General features: G+C 45.9%; 1 protein-coding gene across 20 annotated transcripts in view; it reads left to right on the forward strand.

The window, feature by feature from the left end:
• The window catches only part of PLEC (plectin), a 113,944-nt gene that overhangs the window by 83,892 nt on the left and 13,264 nt on the right, over positions 1-16,788 (forward strand). For all 20 annotated transcript variants that reach the window (XR_012471862.1, XR_012471863.1, XR_012471878.1 and 17 more), the window contains 17 exons: positions 1,270-1,573; positions 1,687-1,764; positions 1,849-2,010; positions 2,199-2,303; positions 2,654-2,749; positions 3,344-3,469; positions 7,764-7,916; positions 8,164-8,318; positions 10,017-10,143; positions 10,450-10,633; positions 10,726-10,883; positions 11,675-11,853; positions 11,971-12,109; positions 12,677-13,033; positions 13,239-13,322; positions 14,558-14,662; positions 15,144-15,242. Coding sequence is in view for 1 of the 20 variants with exons in the window: in XM_074203142.1 (XP_074059243.1) it covers positions 1,270-1,573; positions 1,687-1,764; positions 1,849-2,010; positions 2,199-2,303; positions 2,654-2,749; positions 3,344-3,469; positions 7,764-7,916; positions 8,164-8,318; positions 10,017-10,143; positions 10,450-10,633; positions 10,726-10,883; positions 11,675-11,853; positions 11,971-12,109; positions 12,677-13,033; positions 13,239-13,322; positions 14,558-14,662; positions 15,144-15,242 (2,611 nt within the window). In the remaining 19 variants the exon portion in view is untranslated. The remainder of the gene's footprint in view (positions 1-1,269; positions 1,574-1,686; positions 1,765-1,848; positions 2,011-2,198; positions 2,304-2,653; positions 2,750-3,343; positions 3,470-7,763; positions 7,917-8,163; positions 8,319-10,016; positions 10,144-10,449; positions 10,634-10,725; positions 10,884-11,674; positions 11,854-11,970; positions 12,110-12,676; positions 13,034-13,238; positions 13,323-14,557; positions 14,663-15,143; positions 15,243-16,788) is intronic.

Raw genomic sequence — 16,788 nt, forward strand, 5'->3', positions numbered from 1 at the left:
CAGCCTCAAACTTGTGGCCCATACATCTTTATGAGTGGGGAACTAAGGATTGGGTCAAGCTGGAGAAATTGGGAAGTCTTTCCTTCCTTCTCCCAAGACTCCATCTCAGAGGGCTTCAATCCTTGGTTTGGAGTTGATTCTAGATCAAGGGTGTTCGATCTAGAAAACCCATTCGAGCATCCCATCTCACCTAACTGGAAAAATGAAGGAATGGATGAGCGCATGCGCCCATATTGCAACATCACAGACCAGTTTAACCCTTTTAGAGAGTACATATATTTGTGAGCAACTTTTTTCCCATATGAAGCATATACAAAAAAGTAAAGATAAAACAAAAACTTCATCCAAACGTCTTGAAAATGTTCTTCATATCACTTTGATCTCTATCAAACCAGATATAGATGCACTAGTAGCCCCCCCCAAAAAAAATCCTCAGGATTTACATTTAAAATGGCATGTTCTTCATTTTTCTTTAAAAAGTGAATATTTGGGCAGCTGGGTGATTCAGTGGATAGAGTACCGGCCCTGGAGTCAGGAGGATCTGAGTTCAAATACGGCCTCAGACACTTAATAATTACCTAGCTGTGTGGCCTTGGGCAAGCCACTTAACCCCATTTGCCTTGCAAAAGCCTAAAAACAAAAACCCCAAAACAAAAACAAAACCAAAAAAAAGTGAATGTTTTAGGGAGCAGCTAAGTGACTCAGTGGCTAGAGCACCTTAGTTTAAATCCAGCCTCAGACACTTAATAATTACCTAGCTGTGTGACCTTGGGCAAGTTATTTAACCCCATTGCCTCGCAAAAACAAAAAAAAGTAAATGTTTTATTAAACTCATTTTTATTACTTTAGTTTATTATATTATATGATTTATTATTATACTCATTGGCACTGTGAATCACTTTATAGTCATAAATAAATATTAACTTCCATATGTGAACTATGACATGTTTTTGTTGGACAGTGTGGCCCAGGAGAGCTAAAAGGTTGACACCCATGTTCTAGATCATTAGACATACACAGATTTGCATACAAGCATGATTTCTTTAGGTTCAGCATTTCAACAACTAGCAAGGATTGTACTAGTCCTTGGAGATACAAACACAGCCCTTAAGGAGCTTACCTTCTATTAGAAGGTACAGTTAGTGTGAGAGAAACAACTTTCCTTCTTCCTACTGACTTCCCCTAGGATGCCACCCAGGATTTTTACGGTCCTACCTTTGCCCCTGGCTCCTGGGTTGAAAATTAATGGCTCGCTCTCCTCTCTTCTAGGGTCTACCGCCTGCATGAACGGCTCGTGGCCATCCGCACTGAGTACAACCTGCGGCTCAAGGCTGGCGTGCCCGTGACTCAGGTGAGCACGGTGAGCTCCCAGAGGCGACCCGAACTGGAGGATGTCACACTACGCTACCTGCAAGACCTGCTGTCCTGGGTGGAGGAGAACCAACGGCGGCTGGATGGGGCTGAGTGGGGTGTGGACCTTCCCAGTGTGGAGTCACAGCTAGGCAGCCACAGGGGCCTGCACCAGTCCATTGAGGAATTCCGGGCCAAGATTGAGCGAGCACGGGCAGATGAGGTGAGCTGAAGCCAAGCATATACATCAGACTTTGACCTTGCCCCCTTTCCTTATGCCTATTTTCCAGGCTGTTAGGAGCAGGGAAAGCTTCATTCTCTCTTCCCTCCCCACAGACCCAGCTCTCTCCAGCCACTAGAGGGGCCTACAGGGACTGCCTGGGCAAATTGGACCTACAGTATGCCAAGCTACTGGTGAGAAAAGTGGGGCTAGGGTGGGGATGGTGGTTGGACCAAAGAGGGATTTCCTCTCTTACGTCTTCCTGCTTGGGTTTGTAGAACACCTCTAAGGCCCGACTTCGGGGTCTGGAGAGCCTGCATGGCTTTGTGGCAGCAGCCACAAAAGAACTGATGTGGCTGAATGAGAAGGAAGAGGAAGAAGTCAACTATGACTGGAGTGAACGTAACAGTAACATGGCAGCCAAGAAGGACAACTATTCGGTAAGGAAGAGGACTGGCCACCCAGGATTCTTGCAGTTCTCCCTCTGCCCCTGGGGCATGGGTTCTTCTTGGACCAAGGCTGACAGGGCATCTCCAAGCCCCAAGAGGGAGATTGGGGAAGGAGAGGCAGGTTGGCTGAGTTTCTCCATCAGAGCAGCTCTCTGAGGCTACTTGCTCCAACCCTCCAGGGCTTGATGCAGGAGTTAGAGCTGAAGGAGAAGAAAGTCAAGGAGATCCAGAATACGGCGGAGCGCCTCCTTCGGGAAGATCACCCTGGGAAGCCCACTGTGGAGGTAGGAGGAAAGCAGTGGGGGCAAAGGGAGGGCAAGTGGCTAGAGTGGGAGGGGGTGAAAAGGAAGGAAACTTCGTGGCTGCAGGTAAATGCTTCTGCTCTCTGCTCCAAGTGGGATGTACCAAATGGAAGAGACATAATGATCCATCAGCAAGAACTTATCAGACATCATCTGTTAGACACTGTGTTAGAATAGTGAGACAAAAATGAGGCAGATGAGGCACTTGCTGAGCAGCAGGGGGGTGGGACAACATCTTCCCCAGTGAAGGGGCCTGGCAGAATGAGGAGGTGGGGGAAGGAGAGTAATGGGAGGTCATCTATGCATCTTGTGACCTTGAGCTGTCATTGTAGGCATTCCAGGCTGCCCTCCAGACACAGTGGAGTTGGATGCTACAGTTGTGCTGCTGTCTTGAGGCGCATCTGAAGGAAAATACAGCCTATTTCCAGGTACCTCTCAGTCCCCCTTCTAGCCCTATACCAGGCTTCAGTTATCCCTCTGAGGGTAGGGCTGGCTATCTGCAGTTGGGAGATCTCAGTCTCCCTCTTGAAAGGGAATAGTAGATTTAGAGTTGGAAGATACCTCACAAACCATCTAGTCAAACCCCCTCATTTCATCTACAGATGAGGAAACTGAGGCTCATTTTACTAGTGAATGTCTGAGATGGGGTTTGAATCCAAGTTTTCCTCATTCCCAAATCCAAGTCATTCCACTTGGCCACATTTCCTCTCCTTACCCTGAAGGGGCCATTAGCTATAAGGGGTTGAGCTTGGTGTTGGCTCATGATGATCATAATTTAGAGTTGAACAGGACCTTAAAGGTCACTTCCTTCATTTTACAGAAGAAAAAAAACAGACCAGAGTCATAGATTTTATCTTGACACCAAATCTAACACTCTTTCCACTGCCCAGTTATTTTTTGGATATATGTTCTGTGCAAAGATGGCACTGTCTTAGGTGATAGGGATGAAAAGATCAGGAAAAAACAGGGAGACAATACCTAGGCAAGCGTGTCAGGCCTGAAACCTCTCTTTCTGGCTCCAGTTTTTCTCTGATGTACGAGAGGCTGAGGAACAACTGCAGAAACTTCAAGAGACCATGCGAAGAAAGTATACTTGTGACCGCTTCATCACTGTCACTCGCCTAGAGGACCTGCTGCAAGATGCCCAGGTGAGCTTGCCTGCCAGAAGCAGCCCTTCTACATTCCCTATAGGAGGTGGACTGTTGACCTTATGTGAGAGGCCAAGAAAAGTCTTCTTGGTCTAGATAGGATAATGATACTCTTTTACCATAACCTAAAACTAGATTAACATTGTTGGCTGCCTTATTATACATTTGATTTCTGTTAAGCTTGCAGTACATTGAATTCTGGATTTTTTTCAGATAAACTGCTTCCTAGTCTTATCTTCTTCCTCTTATACTTGTGAAGTTGATTTTTTTAGAACCATAGTCTAAATCTTTTACAAATTCATTCCTCATTTGTCTCTTATTAATCACTAATGTTCTTGTCTGTTGAGTACTTTTAAAATCATCCCCTTCTCATCGAGTGTGTTGATTATCCCTAACAGACTGGTATTATCTACAGATTTGATGGTCATGTTAGGTGTGGCTTTTATCTAAAACTTTAATACAATTGGTAATAATTCCCAGGACTCTCCACTGGAGACCATCTTCCAAGTGATACTTAATGATTTTCCCTTATCTCTGACCATTTGATTAGTTCTTAGCTACCTAACTGTACTGTTGTGGAGTCCATGTCAGGCACCGTCTTTTCCATAAAAAAAAAACCAAACCCACGAGACTTTATCAAATGCTTTATGTAAATTATGTTTACTGTATTTAGCCAATCGACCAATCTAGTAACCCTATCAGAAAAAGAAATGAAGCTGGTCTGGCAGGACCTGTTTTTATTTTAAATAAGGGTCATTATTGCCTTTTGTTTTAATGTCACTTTTCATTCTGGAAATAGTTTGCCCTGCATCCTTCTCCACCTTGAACCCCTTTAAAAAACCATATGATTTTGCAAAGATGTCTGACTATGTCTGACACAATGCTGGATTACTAGTAAAATGAGACAACATACTGAAAGAACTTTGCAAATCTTAAAGCCCTATATAAAGGCTTACTATTTGTAGTCATCACTTCACCCCCATGCTTCTGCAAGAGGAGGGAGGAGGCATGTTTCATTATCTGATCTCTGAGACCATTATTCCTTTTTCAGTTCCTAAGAGCTTAGCCATCTTCTCCTCCTCCTCCTCCTCTTCCTCATTCTTCTTCTTCTTTCTCTCTCTCTCTCTCTCTCTCTCTCTCTCCTCTCCTCTCCTCTCCTCTCCTCTCCCTCCCTCTCCTAATGTGAGCTCTGAACTTGGAATCTTAAAATTCTGTGCTCAAATTCTACCTCAGATGCTTACTTAATTGACTGTGTGACCCTGGAAAATCATTTAATCTTTCTTAACCTCAGTTTCTTTATCTGTAAAATAAAGATAATAATAGTACTGACCTCATAGAGTTATTGTAAAGATAAAATGAGGTAATGTTTTTTAAGAGTCTTGTAAACTTTAAACCCCTTTTAAGATGCTATTAGTATGGTTGCTATTGATTTAAGGTACTTTGGTATTCCAGTCTGACTTATAATTATTGCATCAATGTGGTGTTTCCTCTAGCAGCACAAATAGCAATCCAACCCTGTTTGGCTTTATTTTAGAATGACTTGCTCTTCTAAGCTTCCTTTTCTAGATGCTCACTCAAGTGCCATGCCTTAGAATTTTCCCAGAAATCAAAACAAGTTCATTGGCCTAAAATTTACAGAATTGATCCTCTTCCCTTTTTTGAAACTCAGTTCCATATGTCCTTTTCCTCACCTTCTCTACAGACTTTCAGAAATGTAGTTCATCTGGGCCTGATGAGCTGAAGTCATCCAAATCAGTTAGGAGATCTTTTACCATCTATCTCCTTATCTTAGGTATTGACTTGCTATTAGTCATTTTCATTCCATTCTTTTCAGTTCAAAGATCATTCTCCTTGGCAGAGAAAACAGAAACAAAACAAAAGTTGAACAGCATTTCCTTTTCTCCCATCCAGTTGACATAACCATCCGTCCTCAACAGCCATCCATTCTCCTTTTCCTTTCCTATTTTTTTCCCCAAAGTTTCTTTTTGCTTTCTTTGCAGCGGTGGGCTATAGACCTATCTAGGAATGGTTCTTTAGCTCTTCTAAAATTCAAGAATTTTCCTATCTATTGGTTAAGGTACTAAAGGAATCAGAATGACCTAGAGACTGAGTACAGTAACAGCAGCAACTAGACCAGCCCCCAAAACCTGAAGAACCCACTGGATTGGAACAGAGTATGGGAAATCAGAAAGGGAGAGAGCAGGGGTCCCCTGGGGTGACTGGATGGCCACTTTACTCTGGTGATCCATTCCCAAGTAGGAAAGGATCTTCCATTAATATTGACCTTTGGGCAAGCCACTTAACCCCATGGCCTTGCCAAAAAAAAAATATTGATCTTGAATTTTTCCTGCCATTTGTTCCACCTGGGGCCATTTTCATAATGACTCTTGAAAAACCAGTTTCCTTCAGATCCTAATTACTTAATTGACCAAGATTAAACAAATATTTTACCCCATTGGATCAACTGAGACAATTTGGGGAAATTTCAGATGTTTTTATTTTAAAAAAATAAAGAAAAAATAAAACAGCAATGTTAAAGCATTAAAAATGAGGAGTTTACTGGTCTGAGGCTTCATTCTAGCTTACACAGCTTATATTTCTGAAGCACCTCTGATGTTCTTTTTTCCATCCCCTCAGCACTATCTAGACTTAGATGCTACACTGAGCTCATTTGGCTTGAAGCCTGAAGCCAATTCTGACTGGCTCCATTTTACAGCCTAATAGGAAAGTTAGCCCTTCCTGGAACTGCCACTCCAAGCTCCTCCCTGGGCAGCTGTGCATTCTGGCCCAAAGCTATGCTACAGTTAGCCTCTGCAAGTGCCCTTGCCCCTTGGATGGACAGGCACTTCCATAGCAGTATGCAAGGAGGCAGCCATCTTCCACTGGTGCTAAAGGCCCCTTTAGTCTCTTCCTTCTTATGTAGGAGGTCTTTCTCCCTCCAGCCCCTGGAAGTTTTACCTATCTGACCTGTTTTCCTTTGACTTGTTCAGTTGCCTAAGTATAATAAACCATTTAGATGTTAATGCCTTGTCTTAAGTGGAGATCACTTTTTGACTATTATTCTGAACTTGACTATTATTCTAAACTTCTATTGAAATCTTAAGGTTTAAAGGTTATAAGGGACATTTAAAGTTATCTAATGCATCTGAGGATAGATAGATGGTATAGTGGAATGAATACCAGATTTAGAGTCAGGAAGACCAGAGTTCAAATGTGACCTCATATACTTAATTGTTGTGTGACCTTGGACAAGTCAATTGTCCCTGTTTGCCTCAATTTCATTATCTGTAAAGTGAACTGAGAAGAAAGTAATACACTGCTCTACTGTATTGCCAAGAAAACCCCAAATGGTGTCATGAAGAGTCAGTCATGATTGAAATAATTGAACAAGTTGATCATCCTCATTTTATTTTAATTTTATTTCAATAAAAATATCTTTATTATTTTATTTTTTATTATTTTGATATTTTCCCTGTATAATTCCTCTGAGGAACCTCCTCCCCTTTCTCCCTTGTAACAACCAAGTTAAGTAAAACAAAACAATTTCATTATCTTTATCTGCACATGTATGCTTCTGTAGTCCATCACCTGTCCTCCAAGCATCAGGACACTTCCTTTATTGTCAATCCTCTGAAGTCATGACAAGCTCCCACATAAGTCTTTACAGCTCCTGCACTCTCCTTTACATTATCATGGTCATTTTGGTAATCATGTAAATTTTTCTCCTGATTCTACTTACTTCACTCTGCATCAATTCATACAAGTCTTCCCAAACTTCTCCTCATAATCATTTTTCTTCCAGTGCCCTTCATTTTACAGGGGTGGAAAATCAGGCCCAGAGAAGTTAAGTAAGTTGCCTTGGTCACACAGATAGTTAGTAATAACTGGAATCTTAGGTTCTCTGATACTGAGTTTAAACAGCACTGCTTCTCAACCTTATGTGTCACCACCCTCTAAGAGAAAGACTTTTTCTTTCAAAGACCTGGGCTCCCTCATAGACTGTACCCCATTTCTGCTTCTCCTTTGAAGGATGCCCCTCAAAGCCATTGACCCATCTAGGATAAGAGACCCCAGCCTAGGGTCCCATTGTCACTGGCATCCTCAATTAGGTGGTTCCAGGGGCCTATCCATCAGGGAGTCATTTTCCAGAATCTTGCATATTTATTTTAAAAGAATGTAGTCCTCACTAAGCAGTGGACAAGTTTTAAGAATCTGGTCTCACATTCTCTGAGTGCTGATGCTATCTTCAGAACTGTCCCCCCTTTTCTCATTTTCTATCCTTTCTCCTACCCAGGATGAAAAGGAACAACTGTCTGAGTACAAGGGGCATCTTTTGGGCCTGGCCAAGCGTGCCAAGGCCATAGTACAATTAAAACCCCGTAATCCAGCCTACCCTATTCGAGGCCGGCTACCTCTGCAAGCTGTGTGTGACTACAAGCAGATGGAGGTGAGCTGGGCCCCAGGGAAGATTGTGGGGAGGAAGGGAAGACCTCTAGGGGTTATTGTGGGCAGGGGAAAATTAGGAGGGTCCCAAGGTTGACTGTGGGAAGTGAGAGGGGACAGAGTTCTGGGGGCAAGGTGAGGCAGTTATCATGGTCAGAGGGAAGAACAGTAGGGTATCATTTGGGCTGAGTTCTGACATGTCAGCATCCCTGGTCTGCCTCTCTCTTTGACCTCTGGCCTGAACTCTGCAGATGACCGTCCACAAAGGAGATACCTGTCAACTGGTGAGTCATGCTCAGCCATCCAAATGGAAGGTGGTACACAGCAGTGGTAGTGAAGCTGTCTTGCCCTCTGTCTGCTTTCTTGTGCCCCCACCCAATAAAGAGGCCCAGGATGCTGTCAGCAGGTAAGACTGTGTGGTAGCCCAGAGTGGGCTACCAAAAAGATGGGAAGATTCAGCTAGTCTAGCATTTATTAGGAGCTTACTAAGCTCTGGGAACAAAGAGAGGCAAAAAACACAGTCCCTGTTCTCCCAGAGCCCACAGTCCTACAAAAGAAACAATCATAAAAATAATGTATGTTTTTTTAATGTGCATTATATATGTGTGGAGAAAGACATTGAGAAAGGAGATAGTACATGATGTCAGAGGGAAGGCTAAACACCTTGAAGAGATCAGAAGGTGGGCTTTGAGCTGTATCTTAAAGGAAGAAAGAGAAGTAAAGGGCAGGGGTAAAGGGGGCAGCCACTGCCAATGGGGTGAGACAGGAAATGTAGTGCCATAGTGAGAAACAGTAAAGACAATATCACTGGATCATAAAATATGTGAAGGAAAATAAGTGTAAGAAGACTTACAGAAAGGAAGGAAGGGGATCAAGTTATAGAGACCTTTAAATGCTAGCCAGAGAATTTTATGTTTGATCTTGAAAGTAAATGGGAATCACTCGACTTTATTTAGGAGAATGGATTGGGGGAGGAAGAGGGACCAGACTTATATTTTAGAAAAATTACTTTGGCAGCTGAATGAAGGATATAATGAAGAGGAAAGATATGTGAGGCAGCAAGACCAGTTAGAAGACTTTTGCAATAGCTTATCAATGTGAAGGCCAGAAGAAGGGTGGCGAGAGAGAAGGGAGCACATATAAGAGATGTTGTGAAGACAGAAATGATGAGATTTGAAATTAGCAATGGAATGAGCAAGATTGAGGAGTCTTTAGGATGACATGGAGGTTGTAAGCCTGAGTGACCAGGAGGATGTTGCTTAGGGAATTTCAGAGGAATGGAGGGTTTTAGGAGAAAGATAATGAGCTTTGTTTAGAAATGTTAAGTTTGAGTTATCTATAAGAAATAAGTCAAAATTTTCAAGAGGTAATTGGATCAGGGGACTATAATTCAGAAAAGGGATATAGATCTGGGCATCATATGCATAAATATGGTAAGGGAAACTATGGGAAAGTATAGAAGGAGAAGAGAAGAGGATTTGAGACGGGTTCTTGGGCATTCATGAGTAGAGAACCAGTAAAGGAGACTGAAAAGTAGATGTTAGAAAAGAAAGAGGAGAGCAGCTAGGTGGTGCAGTGGATGGAGCACCAGCCCTGGAGTCAGGAGGATCTGAGTTCAAATTTGGTCTCAGTCATTTAATAATTACTTAGCTGTGTGACCTTGGACAAGTCACTTAAACCCATTGCCTTGCAAAATACACACACACACACACACACACACACACACACACACACACACGGAGAATTTGGAAAGAGCAGTGTCCCAAAAACCCAAAGAAGAGAGAGAGAAGATCCTGAAAGAGGTGATCAATAGAGTCAAATGCTACAGAAAAGCCAAGAAGGATGAGGATTGAGAAAAGGCCATTAGAGAAAAGGTCACTGATTACTTCAAAGAGAGCCATTTCACTTGAATGCGTGAAGAGGACATAAATGAAATTGCAGGGGGTTTACAAAAGTGAGAAAAGACATCTAGACACTGATTGTTGTTTGCTTTCTCCCCTTGAGGGGGAGGAGACAGACAGGTTCTCCAGGAAGCGAGATGCTAATTTCTCCTTGTGCCCTATCCAATCTTCTCCCCCATTCTACCCCACTCTATCCCTGGTAGGCTGGAAGGACTACACCAGAGCCTGGTGAACCTTTGGCATCAGCTCCATGTGGACATGAAGAGTCTTTTGGCTTGGCAGTGCCTAACCCGGGAAATCCAGCTTATTCGCTCTTGGTCCCTGGTAACGGTGAGTCCTCAGAGCTCTTCATCCCACCAGGTGTTCCCCAGTATCTCTCTCTCTAGCTTTCTTTTTACTATTTCCCAAGCCCTTTCCTGTATACCTGCCTTTCATCTACACTTGTCTTCAGTGTCCCCTCCCATCCTTAGTCCTTCCCCCGTCTCCTTCAGCCTCGTCATCTCCTCCTGCTCCCCTCACTTTCATCATCCTTTCCCCTTTACTGTTTCCCCCTCTACTGTTTTCATCCTTAGTGTCCCCTCCTGTCTTCATCTTTCTGCCATGACCTCTTCCTCTCCCTGCCCCTTTCTCCTCCAGTTCCGCACACTAAAACCAGAGGAGCAGCGCCAGGCCTTACGTAATCTGGAGATACATTACCAGACCTTCCTTCGGGAAAGCCAGGATGCAGGTGGCTTTGGACCTGAGGACCGACTGCAGGTAGAACGGGACTATAACACCTGCACTCGTCATTATCAGCAGTTGCTGCAGAACCTGGAGCAAGGTAATGAGGCTGGGTCTTCCACAAGAGCCAGTTATGCCTGGGTCAGTCAGGGAGGGACCCTGGGGCTCTGACGTCAGCCTTGTACTTCTTAGGGGAGCAGGAAGAGTCCTTGTGTCAACGCTATATCTCTGAGCTGAAGGACATCCGTCTCCAGCTGGAGGCCTGTGAGGGCCGTATTGTCCATCGACTCCGCATGCCACTGGAGAAGGAGCCTGCCCGCGAGTGTGCTCAGCGGATCACTGAGCAGCAGGTACTGTCCCTGATGACCTTCCTAGACAGCTTGTGGCTTTTGGTCTGTCTTTCTGTCTCTCTTCTTCCTCTTCCCTTTTTCCCTTCTCATCCCCCTCCCTCTGTCTCTTTGTCCTCCATCCTCTCTCTTGTCCTTCCCTTCTTTTCCTCTTCCACTCCACCTCTTTGTCTTTGACCTCTTTCTTCTCTCCCTTCCTCCTCTTCATCTTCTTTCATTTCTCCCTTTCTCCCATCTCTCTTTTTCTTCTCCTTCTTCTCTCTCTCTTCTCCTTCCCTGTCTCTTCTCTCTTCATCCTCCTCCCTCTCTCTTCCTTTTTCTCCTTCTTCCCTTCCCTCTCACTCTTTTCATCATCCTCTCTTGTTCTTCCTTCTCTCCCTCCTCTTCTCTCTCTCTCTCTCTCTCTCTCTCTCTCTCTCTCTCTCTCTCTCTTTCTCTCTTCCTCTCTACCTTCTGTTTCTACTACCTCCTCAGCCCCTCGCCTGGTATTCTACTTCTAAGCTGACATTATGATAGACAGCCCCCTTCCCCAAAGCTATTCTGGGTCCTACCCCAGTGCTCCTGGATCTCCCCAGGCTCTGGCTCAACTGTGAACATTCTATGATCTGTTTTCTCTTTTGGACTGTTCTATGCCTCTTATTAATTTCCAGCTCTGTCTCTCTGCCTTCCCTGATCCCTTGCTGGCACATCTCCCTCTCTGTCTCTGGGTCTGCTTCCCTCTTTTTGCCTTATTTCCATTTCAATCTCTTTTCCCCTTTTCACAATTCCCATCTTTTCTCTGTGCCCCCCTGCAGAAGGTACAGGCAGAGGTGGAGGGCCTGGCCCAGGGAGTGACCAAACTCTCTGCCAAGGCAGAGAAGGTGCTTGCCCAGCCTGAGCCTTCACCTGGAGCCCCTGCCCTTCGTTCTGAACTAGACCTGACTCTGGGCAAGCTGGACCAGGTGCGCAGTCTATCTGCCATCTACCTGGAGAAGTGAGTATTCAACTTCTTACTCTGCTTCCTTGGGGGACACTGGAGTCTTCCCTCCCTGTCAGGTTTTTGGGACTGTTCCCCTTCCCCCCCCCTTACCTGGGCCATCTTTATTTACAGACTTAAGACCATCAGCCTCGTGATCCGTAGCACCCAAGGAGCAGAGGAGGTGCTGCGTACTTATGAGGAGCAGCTCAAGGATGTGCAGAATGTCCCTGCCGATCTCTCAGAACTGGAGGCCACCAAGGCAGAGTTGAAGGTACCTGGTTTGAGGCTGCAGGGTTCTGAGCTGCCCTATGTTAAGGAACCTTTGAATGGGGCAGCTAGGTGGTACAGTGGATACTGGCCCTGGAGTCAGGAGGACCTGAGTTCAAATCTGGCCTCAGACACTTAATAATTACCTAGCTTGACCTTGGGCAAGTCACTTAACTCTATTTTTGCAAAAAAAAAAAAAAAAAGAACCTTTGAAGGGAAAGGGACCTCTGAGTTCATCTGGAAATCCAGCTTCCCTCCCCTATGCTGTTTTGAACATGCATTGGAGCAATCTATGCTATTCCATTACTGGTTAGCTCTTGGTCCTTTGAAGGAAATGAATGGCCTGATGCCTTCTCCAGTAGATCAAATCTAATCCCTTTCCCCATACAGATCTTCAGGTTTTTAAAGACAACACTCATTCCCCCCATGAGTCCTAGCCTCCTCTTTCTTGCCCGTTCCATTAGACCCTAATGAATCAAGGAGGGGATGGACAAGGTTGGGGGAAAGGGGAGGGAGGGGGTGGGTACCAGGTGACCTGGGTCATGCTGATGGTTGCCTCTCTCTGGAGCAGAAGCTACGCACTCAGGTGGAGGCCCAGCAGCCTCTATTTGCGGGACTGAATGAGGAGGTGAAGGCAGCGCAGGAGGTGGGCGAGCGGATGCAGCAGAAGCATGGGGAGCGGGATGCTGAGCTGGAGCGCTGGCGGGAGCGGGTCACACAACTGTTGGAGCGCTGGCAGGCCGTGCTGACTCAGATTGACCTGCGGCAGCGGGAGCTGGATCAGCTGGGCCGCCAGCTGCGCTACTACCGTGAGAGTGCAGATCCCCTGAACACCTGGCTCCTGAGCGCCAAACAACGGCAGGAACAGATTCAGGCTGTGCCCTTGGCTAATAGCCAGGTGGTCCGTGAGCAGCTCCAGCAGGAAAAGGTCAGCACAGGGGTCTGAGGCTGCGGGGTGGGGTGGGGGGCTTGCTGTGTGTGGTGATCGCAAACTCAGGTAAGGAATGCCATAGAGATCTTTTGGGGATTGTTCCATGTTGGAAAGGGGGTAGGGTCGGGTTCAGAGAGAGGGGAGACCTGTGTGGTCACTTTGTTCCTAGAAGAACTGAACCCAATGGGCTTTGATTTCTCAGAAACTTCTGGAAGAAATTGAAAAACATGGAGAGAAAGTTGCCGAGTGTCAGAAGTATGCCAAACAATACATCAATGCCATCAAGGTAAGGACTGTAAGACCCCTGCCCAAGTTTAGGGGCTCCCCTGTTCTCCCTTTAGCAGCTTGGATACCACCCACGGTAGAGGCTCATTCCTTGGAGGCTTCCTTACAGTTATCAGCCCTCTCCTTTGATCAATAAGGGAATGATAGCATAGTGGATAGGACCCTGAACTTGGAGTTAGGAAGACACTAACTCTGTGTCTCAGGCAAGTCACCTAACCATTCCATGCCTCAGTTTCCTCTTCTGTAAGGTATGTGGGTTTAGACTCAATGACCTTCTAAAATCCCTTCTACTTCTAAATCTATGATCCTGTTATCCAGGGTCCCCAAGGGAGAAGGAAACCAAAAGTAACTGATTCAGTGTTTGGCCTTGGTCAGTGGTCAGATTAAAATCCTTTGGAGATGTGGGGTGACAGAGAAAGATAATTCATCAAAATGGACTCGAGAGAAGAGAGGGCTGTAGAAGCTCAAGAGGGAAGAAGCATTTAAGTGTCTACCATATGCCAGTCTCTTTGTTTGGCACTTTGCAAATATTTTATTTCATCTTCACATTACCCCTGGGAAGGATTTGCTATTATCTTCATTTTATAGATGAAGAAACTCAGAGATTAAGTGGCTTGCTTAGGCTCACAGGGCTAGGAAGTACCTGAGACTGGATTTGAACCTCTGGTCTTCCTGTTGTTAAGTCCAGTGCTCTATCCGCTGAATCACCTGGCTGCCTCAGATAAGGTGTAAGACCCAGAAGAAAAAAAAAGAATGTTCTGGGGCCATGCAAGTGGGACATAGGAGGCCCTTGTTGATGGCCTAGGACAAGGACTTGGTTGACCCTGGAGGTTGCCTGTATCTTCCTATATCCTCTTCTGATCTTTCTGAACAAAAACAGCCACAGAAGTGTTTTCTGTCTTGTCCATCCAACTCAAGGGGTGTCAGAACCAGAGAACCTGGGGTAGAATGACCAGAGGAGAACTCCATGGGGGCCTAGGAATCCTGAGGAAGCAGGCCAAGGGAAGGATCAACTTTGGCCTGAAAATAGTCCCAGACTAAGAGGAGGGACAGAGATCACAGGCTGTCTAAGTACAATGGATAAAGACTCTTTCTGCTACTTTAAAGAGACAAATTCATGACATATCTAAGTAAACCTTGCTTCCATCGCAGGGAGGAATCAGGCAGAAGCTCTAGGGGGCCCCTTATCCAGTAGCACGAGCCCATCCAAAAGTCACCTGTTTCTTCCTCCTACAGGACTATGAACTGCAACTGGTGACATACAAGGCTCAAGTGGAACCTGTGGCCTCTCCTGCCAAGAAACCCAAGGTCCAGTCTGTGTCGGATAGCATCATCCAGGAGGTGAGGCCCAGTGTGGCAGGCAATGCATGGTGGTCTTTCGAAGCTGCTAACCTGGTGGAGCATTTAGGGGTGGAAGTAGTTAGACAGAGGCCAGATGAGTAAGCTTGGAGAGTCCATGTTTTCCTGGGGCCTGGGGAACCCAACCATAACTTCTTATTCTTGATCTTAATCCCTTTATGATCTCTTTGGACTTCAGTGTTCTGATCTTGTGACTTGTTGGGGTTGAACTAAATGACCCTTACAGTCCCTTCAAGCTCCAAATCAAAGGTTCAATGAATTGAATGACCCTCCTATGGTACAGCTGGCCTGAGCCCCAGACCCCCAAACTACAGGTTTCTGTCCTGGGTTGAACCTTCTTTTGCTATTGAGGTCTTAGTATACCTGTTTATGTGCTGTGTGTGTGTGTATTTGAGGGGTTCATATGTGGGCACAGCTGCCCTTCAGACACTAAATGAGGTCACTGGACTTTGTTCTCTTCTAGTATGTGGATCTTCGTACCCGCTACAGTGAACTGACCACTCTCACGAGCCAGTATATCAAGTTCATCAGTGAGACACTTCGGCGTCTGGAGGAAGAGGAGGTATGGGCTTAGGGGAAGGGACTTTTCAAGGGTGGGAGGGAGCAGCTAGCTTTCCTTCCCAGCAGTCAGCAACCTTGTCCTACCCTAAGAGTTATATGCTATTGCTAACTCGGACCCCAGCTCCCCTGCCCTTCTGGCCAGGAGTCAAGGAGAAGAGCCCCTCAAGTAGGGCCTATTAGTGGGTTCCTTGCTCCTCAGGTCTTCCCCTGCCCTGAACCCTCCAGCCTGGTTCTGGAAGAATGGGAAGCACTTCTCAGACACACTTAGTACAGCCCCCTTCGACAGCCTGCCCCATGCTCAGATGCTGCCTTCCCGCCATCTCTTCCTCCTTTGCCCAGGCTGAATTCTCCCTAGGCCCCTTCCCCTGCTGGAGCTTGTTGGATCTCTTCCCCTATCTCTTCTTTTTCAGCATCCCTTTTCCCTCTTCCTTCTCCTCCCTTCCCTGTGTGCTCCCTTTTCTCTAACTCTTGGGTTTTGCTCTTGGATTCGCCGCTTGGCAGCTTTGTCTGGGGGAATGTTTGTGTTGTTTGGGATCTAATGGAGGGTAAAAACCCAGGAGGACTCTGGCCTTTCTGCAGCAGGTACTGCCCTAGACGCATGACTCCTCCCCTTGGTGTCTCCCCTTGGGGGCCTTCAGTGCCCTTTCCTTCTTCTCTCCCTATCAGCACCTCCTCAGTATCATCAATGATCCCTCTTTTCTTGCTCCATCAACACATCTCATATGATCACAGTTTTTTCCCTTCCCTCCTTCACTATCACCTGGACCACTGTTTCACAAATCAAAACCCCCTTGTCTCACCTACCATGGTAGCCACCAGGGTGGCCTGTGTTCCTGTCCCCTGATCAGCACACCTACCTCGTCCTAAACTTGGGAAAAGGAAGGTAGCTGTTGGGCAGAGTCACAGGTAGGAGGAAATGGGGAGGGGGCATTCCTACCCCATTCTGATTTGTTCTAGGATCTCTTAGAAGGCAGGGCTTATTTCTCTAAGGGTCTGAGGAAGCCCTTGTATTCTGCCCTCTGATTCCAAAGCCACCAGATAGATGGTGACCTTTGCTTCCCTCAGAGAAAGTTGAGAGCAGGAAATAGAGATCAACCCACATCCCAAATATCACTTTCCCAGTATGTGCACACACACACACACACAAACATAGTTACACAAACACACTCTCACACACGTGGTGTTGGTGCTTTGCTTTTTGTCCATATCTGTCTGTCCATTATATGGCAAGGACGGGAGAAAGAAGGAAGCCTCACTCTCCCGCCGGGCCAGTAAGCATGGAGAGGGGGTGCAAGTTGCTCTCATGCTGTTCCCATCTGCCTTGGGCTTGGTGCATGTTCCATTCATGGATTGTTTTCTCTGATGATGGAGAGTCCTGTCCTGTTGATTTCCAGAGCTGTCTTCCCATGTCTGAATCTGTCCATCTCATTCCCTTCCATCTCCCATCCCATCACTCGCTGTACTAAGTGGACTGTTGCAGTGCTGTGTCCTCCTCGTGTGGCCCCAGGAATGGGGCTTGGTCTCCCCTGCCCTACCTCCCCCATTGT

The sequence above is a fragment of the Macrotis lagotis genome, chromosome X (assembly GCF_037893015.1).
Source record: "Macrotis lagotis isolate mMagLag1 chromosome X, bilby.v1.9.chrom.fasta, whole genome shotgun sequence".
NCBI classification, from domain to species: domain Eukaryota; kingdom Metazoa; phylum Chordata; class Mammalia; order Peramelemorphia; family Peramelidae; genus Macrotis; species Macrotis lagotis.